Here is a 17,361-nt window from a genome sequence, read left to right as displayed (position 1 = left end):
AAAAAACAAGAAAGGGTAGGATTAGTAATTTACTAGCCCTTCTCATAAGAGAGTGACATATGTAAGATGTTTCTATTATGAAGATTCATCTTTTTTTCTACAGCAGAGCATTGATACCTTATTTCATGAAGCCTATTTATAAAAGATGCTTTCAAAATTGTTTTCTTGCCTAAATAATTTTGGGAAATGCTGAATACTATTATGCCTTCTTGGAAAATCACAAAGAACATAAGAATATTTAAGGTTTTGAGAAATTCTTCAGTAAAGAGACCTGTTAACCTATATTTTTCCCTTACACAAACTCTAAAATGTATCTGTCAAAACCAGTATTCCAAGAAATATAATTGGAAATTTATGGGCATATAGTATTATGTCTGAAATAAACAATATGTTACTAATGATTTTTCATTTCTTTCCTTTTCAGCGGACTGTGGAGGACCTTTTGAACTGTGGGAGCCAAATACAACATTCATGTCTATGAACTTTCCAAACAAATACCCTAATCAGGCTTTCTGTGAGTCATTTCTTTTCCAGGCCATGAGAAACAAATGTATATATCAAAGTTAGATTCTCCCCTTGACACAGCAAAGTAATTATAAATTTACTGTATCTGAATACAACAACCACATCTGTGAGATTGCTTAATAGAATGATAACAAGAATAACAATAATTAATTACTAACTTTTTGCATTTATTTTATGCCAGTCACTGCACTAATGCTTTATATACCTTATTTTAGACAGTTCTCACAATAATTCTTTAAAACAGATGATATTATTATATTTCTCAAATTTAAAAGTTGAATAAAACCAGTAGGTGAAATAGGCAGCCTTACCCCAGACACCACTCCCCTTGATTATGCATATAATGTTTATGGTGTGTATAACAAGGTTGCAATTCCATAGAATAAGGTCAGTGGAAAGTATAAAAAGCAAAGAGCCAGCTGTGACATACACACCCTTTATAAATATAGACTAAGGTCAATAAAGCAGGCAGTTATAGTAATGTGATTAGATTCCCAATATAAAAGATGAACTAATAAAGAGGATCACTAAAATATTCTAAGTCTAGAGAGAAGAATAGACCAGTATGCTAAAACCATAAAAAGCTTGTCTCTAGATCATTAGTCCTAAATAGAGAAGCTCATAAGGCTGCTTAGAGATTGTCTGTGTTAAAGATGCAGATTCCCAGGCCCGTCCTACAAAGATTCCACTCCAGTAGTTCTGGAAAACAGACATGTTCTTCCCTTGCCTTCCACAGCCACCCATAACACCACCTACCTAAATGTAAAATTCTACCAGTGAAAAAAATGTTCCAATCATAGTGAAAAATGTGTTATTAGAAAATGTAATTTCTTCCTTCAAATGATCCAGAGATAAGTATCATTTTGATAGGATAATAGAGTCACTATTATAGGGAGATATCTGATTCAAAAAAATAAAGAGCCATTCATCTAATTTGACTTGTATGGGGAACCAGAGATTATCATCTCTACTTCACATTGGAAATATCTTTTAAACATGTCATTTGTACAAAGTAATGATTTAAAAATATCTGAAAATAAGCAGAACATTGAAAGAACAATTTGGAGAAATTTATTGCTTTATTCAACAAATATTTATTGAATGCTTCATCTGTTAGGCACTGAAGTAAGTAAAGAAGAAACAAACATAATTCAGTCTACATAAGGATTCAGATAAATTGTCAGGCATCACAAAATTCTAAGGTGCTGTTTGTAATAAGTGCAAAGGCAGGAGACTGTGGAGGGACATGAGAGGTACCTAACATACAAAAAGTTCAGAGGTAGAAGACCTTGATTTTTTTTTTCTTGAATCTTCAAACGAAGTTAAGTAATAATAAATGAAATTGAATTGTGAAGGTATTTCACACCACATTAAGCAGTTTGGATTTTATCCTGAGAGCACTGAGGAAACTTTAAATGGTTTAGAGGAAAATAGTGATGAAATCATGTTTGCATCTTCGATGGATCCGTCTGGCTGTAGAATCAGAGATAGGTGGTAAGGGAGCCATCAGCATCAACAATTAGGAGATGAAAAATAAAGGTGACTTAGGGCTTCCCTGGTGGCTCAGTGGTTGAGAATCTGCCTGCTAATGCAGGGGACACGGGTTCAAGCCCTGGTCTGGGAGATCCCACATCTCACGGAGCAACTAGGCCCGTGAGCCACAACTACTGAGCCTGCACGTCTGGAGCCTGTGCTCCGCAACAAGAGAGGCCATGAGAGTGAGAGACCCATGCACCACGATGAAGAGTGACCCCCTCTTGCCACAACAAGAGAAAGCCCTAGCACAGAAACAAAGACTCAACACAGCAAAAATAATTAATTAATAAACTCCTACCCCCAACACCTTAAAAAAATAAAATAAAATAAATAAACATGACTTGAACTCAGATAATGGCAGTGGAGACTGAGAAGGAAATGGGATTCCAGGGATATAGGAGGTAGTACTGACAGCCTTGGTGATTGATTGGATGCAGTAGGAGAGAGGAGGTCAAGGGAGATGCAGAGGTTCCTGGTATAGACAACTATGAGTAGATGTGTAGTGGTGCTATTCACCGAGATAGGAAAAATGAAAAAAGGAATGAGTTGGGGAAAGAGATAATTGAGTGTTCCCTGTATTACACGTTGAATTTGAGATATGTACATGTAGGTCTGTACACAGTAAATAATTGAATAAATGGATCTACTTCTCAAAAAAAAGTGTAGAAAATAAAGACTTAGATGTCATTACTATGTTGATGAAATGATTTCCTTAAGAGTGAATGAGAACACTCACGCAGAATGAGGAAAGAGCCTAGAACAAAATGTAAAGACTAAATCTTTTAAGGAATCAATAAAGAAAGAGGAGTGTTTATTGTTATAAAGCTGGTAATTTTGTTTTGTTTTGTTCCAAAAGGAACTACCATCATATGACACATATAAATAATGGGAACAATTACTTAAAGAAATACTAAAGTTTAGTTGCCCTACAAATTGCATTTTCATCACCTTGTTTTCCTCTGCATTTAGTCATGGAAATAAAATAAATGGAAATAGAAAATTCACATCTTTGACATTTATAAATTTTAGACTGTATGAGTAAAACACTATTGGTAAGCTTTGATTAAGATATTCCATTTTATATGAAATAAAGTAAATTGAATTGCAGTAAATTATTTCATATTTAGTTGAAATTTTACTACAAATATTCTGGAACAGACAAAATGTTTCTTCACACACAGAAACAGCTTGGAATATTGGTTTATATAAAATGAAATAAATCTTTGAAAATAATTTGAAATTCTCAAGAGATTGAAGTTTTGAAGAGAAATCAAAAGAACTATGTTTAAACTATGTTGTTATTTATTACTTTTAAGGTGTTTGGAATTTAAATGCACAAAAGGGAAAAAATATTCAGCTTCACTTTCAAGCATTTGACTTAGAAAATATTGCAGATGTTGTTGAAATCAGAGATGGTGAAGATGATTCCTTGCTCTTAGGTAAGTCTCCAGTTTAAATATTGTGAAGGTTGAACGGCTCAAGACACTGGGCTGATGGAGAGAGCATTTCTCAATAAATATAGTCACTATTTTACAACTAGCAAAGTGAAATTACAGCAGTAGAGTAACATGTCAAACTGTATGTCATGCTTCCAATATGGGGAGTGTTTACAATGATGACAGAATGGTATATTTCTTAAACATTCTTGGCAAACGAAGATTCATAGTTTTGAGTCAGCAGTTCCTACCAGCTGATATTAATTTACTACAATAAGCATTACACTTTAGAGACTAAAAGCTAATAACATCCATTATGCAGTTTTCTATGCATTATGTGTACATTGTATTTCCAAAGACAGCTATTATATTATGTTTTATTTCACTTCAAACTAGAGGAACAATTGTGTTTGTTATGCAAAAATTTTAAATGCTTTTTACTTTGTGTTTCACTATTACTTTGATTGGCTCTGTCTCTAGTACTAGCTGCTTCTATATAAGTATCTGAGAATAAGTCAAAAGTTGAGCAAGTTGATTTTTCCCTAACATCTGTTGATCATTAATTTTTTTTAAATAGACATAGGGGGAAAGTGTTCTATTCTAGAGGAAATTATTATACCTAGATCATAGAATGCATGTTAATATAATAAAAATCTATCAAGTATAATGGCTAATATCTTACTCAATTACTACCAATTTTTAAGAAAGGAGTGTCTCTTGATAAGTCATGAACTGAACTATGAAAATACATGAAATGTCAACTGGAATGCAGAAACAGCACACTTTACAAGTAAAAATGTTTTATCTAACTGTGCTTTAGACCTGTATTAATTATTTCCTATAAAATCTGGCCAGATAGCTATGCAATCACATGAACACTGCAACCAGTGGATGAAGACTCCAGAGGGCATGCTGTATAGCAATGAAGGAGCAGAGTGGTGGAGAGGGTTTCCCAGGCATACTAATCTGTCACCATAATGTAGGCTCTTCAGAAAAATCCCACAAAGTTCTAAAGTACAAGTTTCCTGGGAGAGGATTTTGAGAGCCACACACAGAACAAATAACAATGAAAGTCTCGGTGGGGTGAGGAGTCTTGTGCTAGCAAGAACTGAGGAACTTCAAATTTGATTTTCAATATAGTTATAAACACATTTTGAGTAGTTTTTCCATTTTCAGTTTACTCTGTCTTTCTAATAAAAACTTCAGTGTTCTCATGATCTAAGAAAAATCAATTTTTATCATTTCACCTCTTAGTATTTCCATCAATCACAGAAAAGTAAATACGAATTCCAAAAGGATCTCAGAATCATCCTTTTCAAATATGTAGGTGAGAAGTTCTTTTGATACAGAATCATTTTCAAGGATTCCAATATATAAAATATTTAATAAGATGAATATATTTTTAAATTAACTGAAGCTTTTAGTTTTTAATAAAGAGTATTTTATTGTTTATGAAACCCTCAAAGCCCAGGGATTAGAGGGAAAAATATAGAAAACCATCATTTAGGTTTATATTATCTGTCTCTAATTAATTCATATTTCAGATTAGATTAGTGATTCAATTTATTAAAAATATCAAATAAATTTAGACAAAAATTTATTAAAGGAGACTATAAGCTCTGTTATTTTAAAAGGGCCTTTAAAAACAGGCAAACAATTATTTTTCTGTGATAACATGAGCTTTGAATAGTAGTGATGCAAAGCCAGACAATATTATGAGTAATTCATCATTAAATTATAGAGCTGCAGAAACCTTAAGTAATACTGGAAAAGATCAGTAGAGAAGTTGGCTTTCCTAGAAGCAGTGCCTAAAATGTAAGAGAATGTATGCATTTACTTACATGTGGTGCTTCCTGAGCAAGCCAGGCTGCATGTTGCATACCTCTGGGAGACAGAACTGAGAAAAAGGGTATATTCCTTCTAGAGTCAAAAGATCATCTCACTGATTATTCTTTTTTTATTATTATTATTATTTTTGAGCAGCAGTGTACACAGGACCTGGTCCAGTAAAGGACGTGTTCTCAACCACCAACAGAATGACTGTGCTTTTTATCACTGATTATGGGTTGGCAAAAGGGGGATTTAAAGCAAATTTCACTACTGGCTATTACTTGGGGATTCCAGGTAAGTGTACTCGGGATTACATGCTGCCTTGTAACTTTTGGAGTAAAACAGTAGTAACATACAGGAGGGGAGATTTGTTCGAGATGGCAGAGTAGAAGGATGTGCACTCACTCCCTCTTGAAAGAGCTAACTGCTGAACAGTCACTAACAGGAAGACACTGTAACTCACTAAAAACTATACCCCACATCCAAAGACAAAGGAGAAACCGCAATGAGACAGTAGGAGGGGTGCAATCACAAAATCAAATCCCATAACTGCTGAGTGGGTGACTCACAAACTGGAGAACAATTATACCACAGGAGTCCACCCACTGAAGTGATGACTCTGAGCCCTTGCCAGGCTTCCCAATCTGGGGGTCTGGCAATGGGAGGAGGAATTCCCAGAGAAACAGACTTTGAAGGCTAGCAGAATTTAATTGCAGGACTTCAACAGGACTGAGGTAAACAGAGACTCCACTTTTGGAGGGCACACACAAAGTAGTGTATGCATCAGGACCCAAGGGGAAGGAGCAGTGACCCCATAAGAGAATGAGCCAGACCTATGTACTAGTGTTGGAGGGTCTCCTGAAGAGACAGTGGGTGGCTGTGGCTCACCATGGGGACAAGGACCCTGACAGCAGAACTTCTGGGAAGTACTCCTTGGCATGAGCCCTCCCGGAGTCCATTAGCCCCACTAAAGAGCCTGTAGCCTCCAGTGCTGGGTCACCTCAGGCCAAACAACCAACAAGGAGGAAACTCAGCCCCACCCATCAACAGACAAGCAGATTAAAGTTTTACTGAGCTCTGCCCACCAGAGCAACAGCCAGCTCTACATACCACCAGTCCCTCCTATCAGGAAGACTGAACAAGCCCCTTAGATAGCATCAGCCACCAGCGGGCAGACAACAGAAGCAAGAAGAACTATAATCCTGCAGCCTGTGGAACAAAAACCACATTCACAGAAAGATAGACAAAATTAAAAGGCACAGGACTAGATACCAGAAGAAGGAACAAGATAAAACAGAGAAAAACAATTAAATGAAGTGGAGATAGGCAACCTTCCAGAAAAAGAATTCAGAATAATGATAGGAAAGATGATCCAGGACCTCGGAAATAGAATAGAGGCAAAAATCGAGAAGATGAAAGAAATGTTTAATAAAGACATAGAAGAATTAAAGAATAAACAAACAGAGATGAACAATACAATAAATGAAATGAAAAATACACAAGGAATCAATAGCAGAATAACTGAAGCAGAAGAATGGATAAGTGACCTGGAAGACAGAATGGTGGAATTCACTGCTGTGAAACAAAATTAAAAAAAAAAGAAAACGAATGAAAAGAAATGAAGACAGCCTAAAAGACATCTGGGACAACATAAAACTCACCAACATTCACATTACAGGGGTCCCAGAAGGCAAAGAGAGAGAGAAAGGACCTGAGAAAATATTTGAAGAGATTATAGTTGAAAACATCCATAACATATGAAAGAAATAGCCACCCAAGTCCAGGAACCACAGAGAGTCCCAGGCAGGATAAACCAAAGGAGAAACATGCCAAGACACATAGTAATCAAATTGGCAAATATTAAAGACAAAGAAAAATTATTAAAAGCAACAAGGGAAAAACGACCAATAACATACAAGGGAACTCCCATAAGGTTAACAGCTGATTTCTCAGCAGAAAACCTACAAGCCAGAAGGGAGTGGCAATATATATTTAAAGTGATGAAAGGGAAGAACCTACAACCAAGATTACTCTACCCAGCAAGGATCTCATTCAGATTAGATGGAGATATCAAAAGCTTTACAGACAAGCAAAAGCTAAGAGAATTCAGCACCACCAAACCAGCTCTACAACAAATGTTAAAGGAACTTCTCTAAGTGGGAAACACAAGAGAAGAAAAGGACATACAAAAACAAACCCAAAACAATTAAGAAAATAGTAATAGGAACATACATGTCGATAATTACCTTAAATGTGAATGGATCAAATGCTCCAACCAAAAGACACAGGCTCACTGAATGGATACAAAAACAAGACTGTATATATGCTGTCTACAGGAGACCCACTTCAGACCTAGGGACACATACAGACTGAAAGTGGAGGGATGGAAAAAGATATTCCATGCAAATGGAAATCAAAAGAAAGCTGGAGTAGCAATATTCATATCAGATAAAATAGACTTTTTTTTTTTTGCGGTACGCGGGCCTCTCACTGTTGTGGCCTCTCCCACTGCAGAGCACAGACTCTGGACACACAGGCTTATGGGCCTATTTGCTCCGTGGCATGTGGGATCTTCCTGGACTGGTGCATGAACCCGTGTCCCCTGCATAGGCAGGTGGACTCCCTACAACTGCACCACCAGGGAAGCCCTAAAATAGACTTTAAAATAAAGAATGTTACAAGAGACAAGGAAAGACACTACATAATGAACAAGGGATCAATCCAAGGAGAAGATATAACATTATAAATATTTATGCACCTAACATAGGAGCACCTCAATACATAAGGTAAATGCTAACAGCTATAAAAGAGGAAATCAACAGTAACACAATAATAGTGAGGGATTTTAACACCTCACTTACACCAATGGACAGATCATCCAGACAGAAAATTAATAAGGAAACACAAGCTTTAAATGACACAACAGACCAGATAGATTTAACTGATATTTATAGGACATTATGTTCAAAAACAACAGAATAAACTTTCTTCTCAATTGCACATAGAACATTCTACAGGGTAGATCACATCTTGGGTCACATCAAGCCTCAGTAAATTTAAGAAAATTGAAATCATATCAAGCATCTTTTTGGACGACAATGCTGAGATTAGAAATCAGTTACAGGGAAAAACATAAAAAACACAAACACATGGAGGCTAAACAATATATTACTAAATAATCAAGAGATCACTGAAGAAATCAAAGAGGAAATCAAAAAATACCTAGAGACAAATGACAAGGAAAACATGATGAACCAAAACCTATGGGATGCAGCAAAAGCAGTTTTAAGAGGGAAGTTTACAGCAATACAATCTTACTTCTGGAGACAAAAAAAAAAAAAAAGTCACAAATAAACAATCTAACCTTACACCTAAAGGAACTAGAGAAAGAAGAACAAACAAAACTCAAAGTTAGTAGAAGGAAAGAAATTATAAAGACAAGATCAGAAATAAATGAAAGAGAAATATAGAAAAAAATAGCAAAGATCAATAAAACTAAAAGCTGGTTCTTTGAGGAGATAAACAAAATGGATAAACCTTTGGCCAGAGTCATCAAGAAAAAGATGGAGATGACTCAAATCAATAAAATTAGAATGAAAAAGGAGAAGTTACAATGGACACCACAGAAATAAAAAGCATCCTAAGAGACTACTACAAGCAACTCTATCCCAATAAAATGGACAACCTGGAAGAAATGGACAAATTCTTATAAAGGTATAACCTTCCAAGACTGAACCAAGACGAAATAAAATTTATGAACAGACCAACCACAAGTAATGAAATTGGTACTGTAATTAAAAGTCTTCCAACAAACAAAAGTCCAGCACCAAATGGCTTCACAGGTGAATTCTATCAAACATTTAGAGAAGAGCTCACACCCATCCTTCTCAAACTCTCCCAAAAAATTGCAGAGGAAGGAACACTCCCAAACTCATTCTACGAGGCCACCATCACCCTGATACCAAAACCAGACAAAGATATTACAAAAAGAAAATTACAGACCAATATCACTGATAAATATAGATTCAAAAATCCACAACAAAATGTTAGCAAACAGAATCCAACAACACATTAAAAGGACCATACACCATGATGATGTGGGATTTATCCCAGGGATGCAAGTATTCTTCAATATATGCAAATAAATCAATGTGATACACCATATTAACAAACTGAAGGATAAAAACCACATGATCATATCAATAGATGCAGAAAAAGCTTTTGACAAAATTCAACACCCATTTATGATTAAAAACTCTCCAGAAAGTGGGCATAGAGGTAACCTACCTCAACATAATAAAGACCAAATACGACAAACCCACAGCAAACATCATTCTCAATGGTGAAAAACTGAAAGCATTTCCTCTAAGATCAGGAACAAGACAACGATGCCCACTCTTGCCACTGATATTCAACATAGTTTTGGAAGTCCTGGCCATGGCAATCAGAGAAGAAAAAGAAATTAAAAGAATATAAATTGGAAAAGAAGTAAAACTCTCATTGTTTGCAGATGACATGATACTATACAGAGAAAATCCTAATGATACCACCAGAAAACTACCAGAGCTAATCAATGAACTTGGTAAAGTTGCAGGATACAAAAGTAATGCACAGAAATCTCTTGCATATCTATACAATAGCAACAAAAGATCAGAAAGAGATATTAAGGAAACTATCCCATTCACCATTGCAACAAAAAGAATAAAATACCTAAGAATAAACTTATCTAAAGAGGTAAAAGACCTGTACTCAGAAAACTATAAGACACTGATAAAAGAAATCAAAGATGATACAAACAGATGTAGAGATATACCATGTTCTTGGATTGGAAGAATAAATATTGTGAAAATGACTATACTACCTAAAGCAGTCTACAGGTTCAACACAATCTCTATCAATCTACCAATGGCATTTTTCACACAACTAGAACAAAAATCTTAAAATTTGTGTGGAGACAAAAAATACCCCAAATAACAAAAGCAATCTTGAGGGAAAAAAACAAAGCTGGAGGAATCAGACTTCCTGACTTCAGACTATACTACAAAGCTACAGTAATCAAGACAATATGGTACTGGCACAAAAAGAGAAATATAGTTCAATGGCACAGGATAGAAAGCCCAGAGATAAACCCACGCACCTACGGTTAACTAATCTGTGAAAAAGGAGGCAAGGATATACAATGGAGAAAAGACAGTCTCTTCAGTAAATGGTGCTGGGCTACCAAATGTAAAACTGATAGCTAGTGGGAAGCAGCTGCATAGCACAGGGAGATCAGCTCAGTGTTTGTGACCACCTAGATGGGTGGGATAGGGAGGGTGGGAGGGAGGGAAATGTAAGAGGGAAGAGATATGGGGGTATATCTATCTATATGTATAGGTGATTCACTTTGTTATAATGCAGAAACTAACCACCATTGTAAAGCAATTATACTCCAATAAAGATATTTAAAAAGTATAAAATAAAAATTAAAAATAAGTGGTGTGGGAAAAACTGGACAGGTACATGTAAAAGAATGAAATTAGAACACTCCCTAACACCATACACAAAAATAAACTCAAAATGGATTAAAGACCTAAATGTAATGCCAGAAACTATAAAGCTCTTAGAGGAAAACATAAGAAGAAACTCTATGACATAAATCACAGCAAGATCCTTTTTGACCCACCTCCTAGAGTAAGGGAAATAAAAACAAAAATAAACAAATGGACCTAATGAAACTTCAAAGCTTTTGCACAGCAAAGGAAATAATAAACAAGACAAAAAGACAACACTCAGAATGGGAGAAAATATTTGCAAACAAATCAATAGACAAAGGATTAATCTCCAAAATATCTAAACAGCTCATGCAGCTCAATATTAAAAAAACAAGCAACCCAATCAAAAAATGGGCAGAAGACCTAAATAGACATTTCTCCAGAGAAGACATACAGATGGCCAAGGGGCACATGGAAAGCTGCTCAACATCACTAATTATTAGAGAAATGCAAATCAAAACTACAATGAGGTATTACCTCACACCAGTTAGAATGGTCATCATCAGGAAATCTACAAACAACAAATGCTGGAGAGGATGTGGAGAAAAGGGAACCCTCTTGTACTGTTGGTGAGAATGTAAATTGATACAGTCACTATGGAGAACAGTATGGAGGTTCCTTAAAAAAAACTAAAAATAGAATTACCATATGACCCTGCAATCCCACTATTGGGCATATACCCAGAGAAAACCATAATTCAACACATACATGTACCACAATGTTCATTACAGCACTATTTACAACAGCCAGGACATGGAAGCAACCTGAGTGTCCATCGACAGATGAATGGATAAAGAAGATGTGGTACATATATATAGTGGAATATTACTCAGCCATAAAAAGGAACGAAATTAGGTCTTTTGTAGAGACATAGATGGACCTAGAGACTGTCATACAGAGTGAAGTAAGTCAGAAAGAGAAAAACAAATATCGTATGCTAACACATATATGTGGAATCTAGAAAAATTCTACAGATGACCAGTTTGCAAGGCAGAAATAGAGACACAGATGTAGAGAACAAACGTATGGACACTCAGGGGGGAAAGCAGGGATGGTGGTGAGGCTGGATGAATTGGGAGATTGGGATTGACATATATACAATAATATTTATAAAATTGATAACTAATAAGAACTTTCTGTATCATGGAGATATATAGATATAGATGTAGATGTAGATATATAGATATAGATATAAATATTTTCATTCATATATGTAAAATATAACTCTGCATTCAACAGTCTATAGAGAATTTTTATAGCTTGCTTCTCCACTTGTACTATGATTTTTTAAAATACTTCTGTCCCACAACTTAGTAGTTCTCTCTAGATGCAAATATGTCAGGAAAACAGAATACATATTCCTTCCTACATCTATCCTTCCCTTCCATAAGAGACTGTGGTCAGTTTGTCTTTAATTAAAATGTCTAGAAAAGAGGCAGTTTTGGAGCATTGTTCATCATCTGGCCTATTATCTGATCCTAGAATCATCTGTACAAATCTCTGCTCCTCTACTTACAACTGGCCTAAACCTTAGACTCCATGCTAGAAAGTTGTATGCTTTCAGCATTACTACAAATATGAAAATTGACCTGTAGCTTATATACCCTCTGGCCCTGAAAATAAGTCATAACAATTGTTACTACCCAAGCTACTTAGGTGAAAGTAAGTGGTAGCGCAGCCAACTATCCTGTTCTTCAGAAGAATTTCGTGATGTTTTAGAAGCAGCTACTTATGATTTATAAGCAACATTGACATGAATCAATAAAAAAATCCATTGGTGAAATAAACAAAAAAAATCAATTAATGAAGTATACAAACAAAAGATCAACTAGGGAAGTAAACAAACAAAAATATTAAGGCCTATGAATGAACATACAACACCAAAGGAAAGCAATAAAGACTTTTAGATCAACAGAAAATTGGAATTTATCTTAAAATAGAGTACATGAAAAAGGAGAAAAATATAGAAAGTGATATGATTTATAATTATTTTAATTTATAAATGAGATTACTTATTTATTTTTAAATTATACTTATAATTATTTTTCAAAATAGCAAAAAAGAAAATATATTGACATGAAAATATAGTTATGTGTATAAATATATAATATATAAATTATATATTATACATTATGTATAAATATAATGTATAAGATATATAGAGATATATATAGAGAGAGATAATATATAAAGATCAGAAATTAACTTAGAGGAGAAGTAAATCACTGCCTTGGAAAATATTAATCAAGACAATTTTCAAACTACCATTATGAATTGTCACTATTTTATCCCTATGGCCACCTTTGGGCAGAGGAATTTCTTGTTGAAACTCTACCACAACCAGATTATTATCTCTGACTTGATCAGAGGTTTTTGTTAATGGTGTGAACTGCACAGTTTATTTTGCACACCTATTCAAAAACTCTGGCACCAAAATACCACATTGTCACAAAAGTGCAGCACAAAAGCATGATCAAGTAAGCAAAAACAATAGGTAAAGAGATGGAAAAATGTGGGAGTCTGTGACAGGCAAACAGGAAAAAGACCAACCCGCAAGTTGAATATAATAGAACCAGTTAAAACTAACACTGAAAGGTGTAATGGGAAAAAATTATATACTTTCTAGCTCTGATTAAAGTGACTGAAAAATCATGAAGTCTTATTGCTTACTGTAAAATATTTATAAGCAGAAATCAGTGTTGTAACATTTCCTGTTTAAAATTTTTAATTTCAAGAGGAAAATTTTTCAGCACATTTTTTAAGGAGAATAAACAGAATCATTTTTCAAAGATGTCAAAAATCAGTTCAGCTTTATATTTTAGTCACTTTATGGTGAATATTTTAAAACAGCGGAGTGACATTTCTAAATTTTTGAGGAGAAATTCTGCAATAAAAAATGTATAGACATCAATATCACTTGTATTTGAATGCAATAGAATTAAGTGCTCAGTTCTATAAAGTATTTTAAAATAGAGCAAGAAAATTATTCTCTTGGAGGGGAGGGCCTCCCAACTTTTTTCCAAGGATGTCATGGAAGGAACTTTTGAGAAATACTATATATTTTTAAAATGTATTATAATTATATTTATTTATTTGTTATTACAAAAAAATTTATCTTCCAACATTTATTTCTAGTAAGTATAAAAACACAAAATAAACTAAAATCTTGTAGCACATTATATTAACTGCAACTATAATTAATTATTAGCTGTTTAACATTGTCCCATATCTATTCACCAAATTAAAATGAACTGCAAACATAAACTTTTTTTTTTTACTTTCTTTTTTTATTGAAGTATAGTTGATTTATTATACTGTGTTAGCTTCAGGTGTACAGCACAGCGATTCAGTTATATATATTGTATATATATATATATATATATATATATATATATATATATATATATATATAATTTCTTTTAAGATTATTTTTCCTTATAGGTTATTACAAAATATTGAGTATAGTTCCCTGTGCTATATAGTAGGTCCTTGTTGGTTATCTATATATTTTACATATAGTAGTGTGTATATGTTAATTCCAACCTCCTAATTTATCCCTCCCCACAACCCCCTTCCCCCTTTGGTAAACATAAGTTTGTTTTCTATGTCTGTGAGTCTCTTTCTGTTTTGTAAATAATTTCATTTGTATCATTTTTTAATTTTTTAAAGTTTTTATTGCAGTAAGGGTGATTTACAATGCTCTGTTAGTTACATAGAAAATTCTAAAGTTGCCATCAGAGAACTACTGGAGCTCATGGATGAATTTGGTAAAGTTGCAGAATACAAAATTAACACGCAGAAATCCTTTGCATTCCTATACATTAACAACAAAAGATCAGAAAGAGAAGTTAAGAAAACAATCCCATTCACCATTGCACCAAAACCAATAAACTTATGTATCATGTTTTTAGATTCCACATATAAGCAATATCATATGATATTGGTCTTTGGCTGAGAAGTACTATATTTTTAAAGAAATGAAGATGAATAGTAAAACCAACTGAACTAATGAGATAAGAAAACTAATAGCTCTAACCAATAAGGGAGTGAATTTATTTACAAATCCAAACAACTGAAATAATTATTGAGCATTCTGCCATCTGCAAAAGTGAAAGCATCTTGAAATTTTAGAGAAATAGTAGGTCTTTAAAGCCATATTTTAAATTGTAAGGGAAAAGGGAGGAAAGAAGTGGAAAGAGAATAGGTTGGGAAAAGGAAGGCAGCAACATCTCTTCTATTAAAAATATTACAGTTACTAGCTTTTATTAGAGTCTTATAATAAGATAAATACATTAAGATTTTGAAAAATAGTACAAGAAATTTCCCTTCAAGATAAAAGCCAAAAGAGCGTAATCTATGGCTTCCAACAAAAAAATAGATTGGAGATTTATGGCATAGGTGTTGCTTATATTTGTTTGCCTTTTCACTAGATTTCAGTTACTATGATTATGTTATTGAAGTAATAAATCATTTAGAGAAATTGAAGCTAAAATGGAGTCTTCCATGACCATCACTGTTTGCTGAATACGCTGGGAATGTGGTTTCACATTCCTCTTGGCTACAGGACAGATGCTGCTGGAGAGTAGAAAATGGAGGGATTGAGTCATCATCAGCACAGTCTTCTCCCAGAGAGATTTTTACACCAAAAGTCTGAAAAGCAATTACAGAAACAGGGAATTGGCAGTGGCAGATAATCACGCTGGTAGTGGAAAGAGAGATTAGGCACACATATCTGTTTATATTGGTGCGCTGCTTTGCTAGTCATTTTAGGAAAAAGAGATGAAAGGAATATCATAAATTTGCAGCATGTATGTGCTTCATTTATCTTCTGAGATATTTTAGGGATACCTTCCAAAGCATTCAATTGATGAATAAAACAATTATATAACATATTTTTCTATCTCCTTTCTTTATCTTAGTTTTCACATTTTACTTACATTAAACTAGAGTATATGAAATATAGATTTATTAAGATCACTCTCCTCTGAATGTCCCTTCATTGCCCTTTTCTGAATATCAGAATCTTAATTTGGAATTCAATAGTGCTTATCTGGCAACTGTGGAAGTGGCAGCTGATTACATTTAGGGGTTTAGAGCCCTCCCCAGCTTGTGTGTCATGTGCCTTAGAGATCAATTCAATTCCATTAAAACCAAGCATATGTTGACTAAATGAGGCAGGGCTACTGGAGACTTCATAAAAAAGAGATGGGAAAACTCAGTTCTTAGCAATATTTTTTTCTCTCTCTCTCACTATGGGCATAAAATGATCAGAAATAAGACATCAGAGGCCACAGAGAGTTAAACTTTTGGATTAAAGACTTCTTAATGAAGCCAAACTGTTATATGTTGCAAAGAATCAGAATTCAGTTCATGCACATAAAGGGAAATTTTGAAAAAGTTTATTTACACTTCTCCTCAGAATTTGTCATTCTTTTCAGTTCATCAGCAATAGATTGTTTTGCTCCATACAGCATTTTTTCATCCAATATATTCATCTTATAGAAATAGGTTAATTTTTCTATGTTCATATGGTATAACCCTAACAGCTTTGGCTAGAGCACAAAAATAAATTACAATTTTCAGATATTTATACATGTTTTCATTTATATTTTTATTCAGATATTTAAATTTTCATTCAATGGATATGTGTTTTCCAATTAAATATAGCCTGGCTATACTAGTAAAAGAGTAAAATTATTAATAAATTATCTATTATTAGAGTATTGATATTGAAAACTCATTTTTACATAATGATTTTAACAAACTATGAAAACAAAGTAATGGGGTAATATAAAAATAACTAGCTGTGACTAACATTCATATTATGATATTTGATTATGGGTACATATTTAGGCCATCAGGTTTTAAAATAAATAAAAATATATTAAGTATAGATTTAAAATAGAATATATAAATTCAAAAACATATATATCTAGCTTTAAGTATTCCTGTTTGCTAACTGAAAATTAACACTAGAAAGATTAAAATATAAATTCAGTTAAAACATTAATGCTTGCCTATAAAGTAAGTAGCTGTCTTTGCCCATTTATCATCTCACTAACCTGGTTTAAAAATAGGTGTTTGTGGGCTTCCCTGGTGGCGCAGTGGTTGAGAATCTGCCTGCTAATGCAGGGGACACGGGTTCGAACCCTGGTCTGGGAAGATCCCACATGCCGCGGAGCAACTAGGCCCGTGAGCCACAACTACTGAGCCTGTGCGTCTGGAGCCTGTGCTCCGCAACAAGAGAGGCCGCAACAGTGAGAGGCCCGCGCACCACGATGAAGAGAGTGGTCCCCGCTTGCCACAACTAGAGAAAGCCCTCGCACAGAAACAAAGACCCACCACAGCCAAAAATAAATAAATAAACAAATGTGGGGTTAAAAAAAAAATAGGTGTTTGTGAAATAAATTGATAATTACATTTATAAGAACCTCCCTAATAGTATTATACTTGATATATGTAACCTACTCTCATTGGATAAAGATTTGTAGAAACAACCA

At 34.1% G+C, this 17,361-nt stretch overlaps 1 protein-coding gene across 1 annotated transcript in view; it reads left to right on the top strand.

The window, feature by feature from the left end:
* The window catches only part of TMPRSS15 (transmembrane serine protease 15), a gene marked incomplete at both ends in the record, with an annotated part of 146,367 nt that overhangs the window by 77,543 nt on the left and 51,463 nt on the right, over positions 1-17,361 (top strand). The window contains 3 exons of the mRNA XM_082625270.1: positions 425-514; positions 3,378-3,500; positions 5,481-5,621. Of these exons, the coding sequence (XP_082481396.1) occupies positions 425-514; positions 3,378-3,500; positions 5,481-5,621 (354 nt within the window). The remainder of the gene's footprint in view (positions 1-424; positions 515-3,377; positions 3,501-5,480; positions 5,622-17,361) is intronic.

The sequence above is a fragment of the Mesoplodon mirus genome (assembly GCF_964341445.2).
Source record: "Mesoplodon mirus genome assembly, chromosome: 6".
In the NCBI taxonomy this organism is placed as follows: domain Eukaryota; kingdom Metazoa; phylum Chordata; class Mammalia; order Artiodactyla; family Ziphiidae; genus Mesoplodon; species Mesoplodon mirus.
Note: the sequence above shows the minus strand (reverse complement) of the source record. Positions and strands in the feature narration are given on the sequence as shown.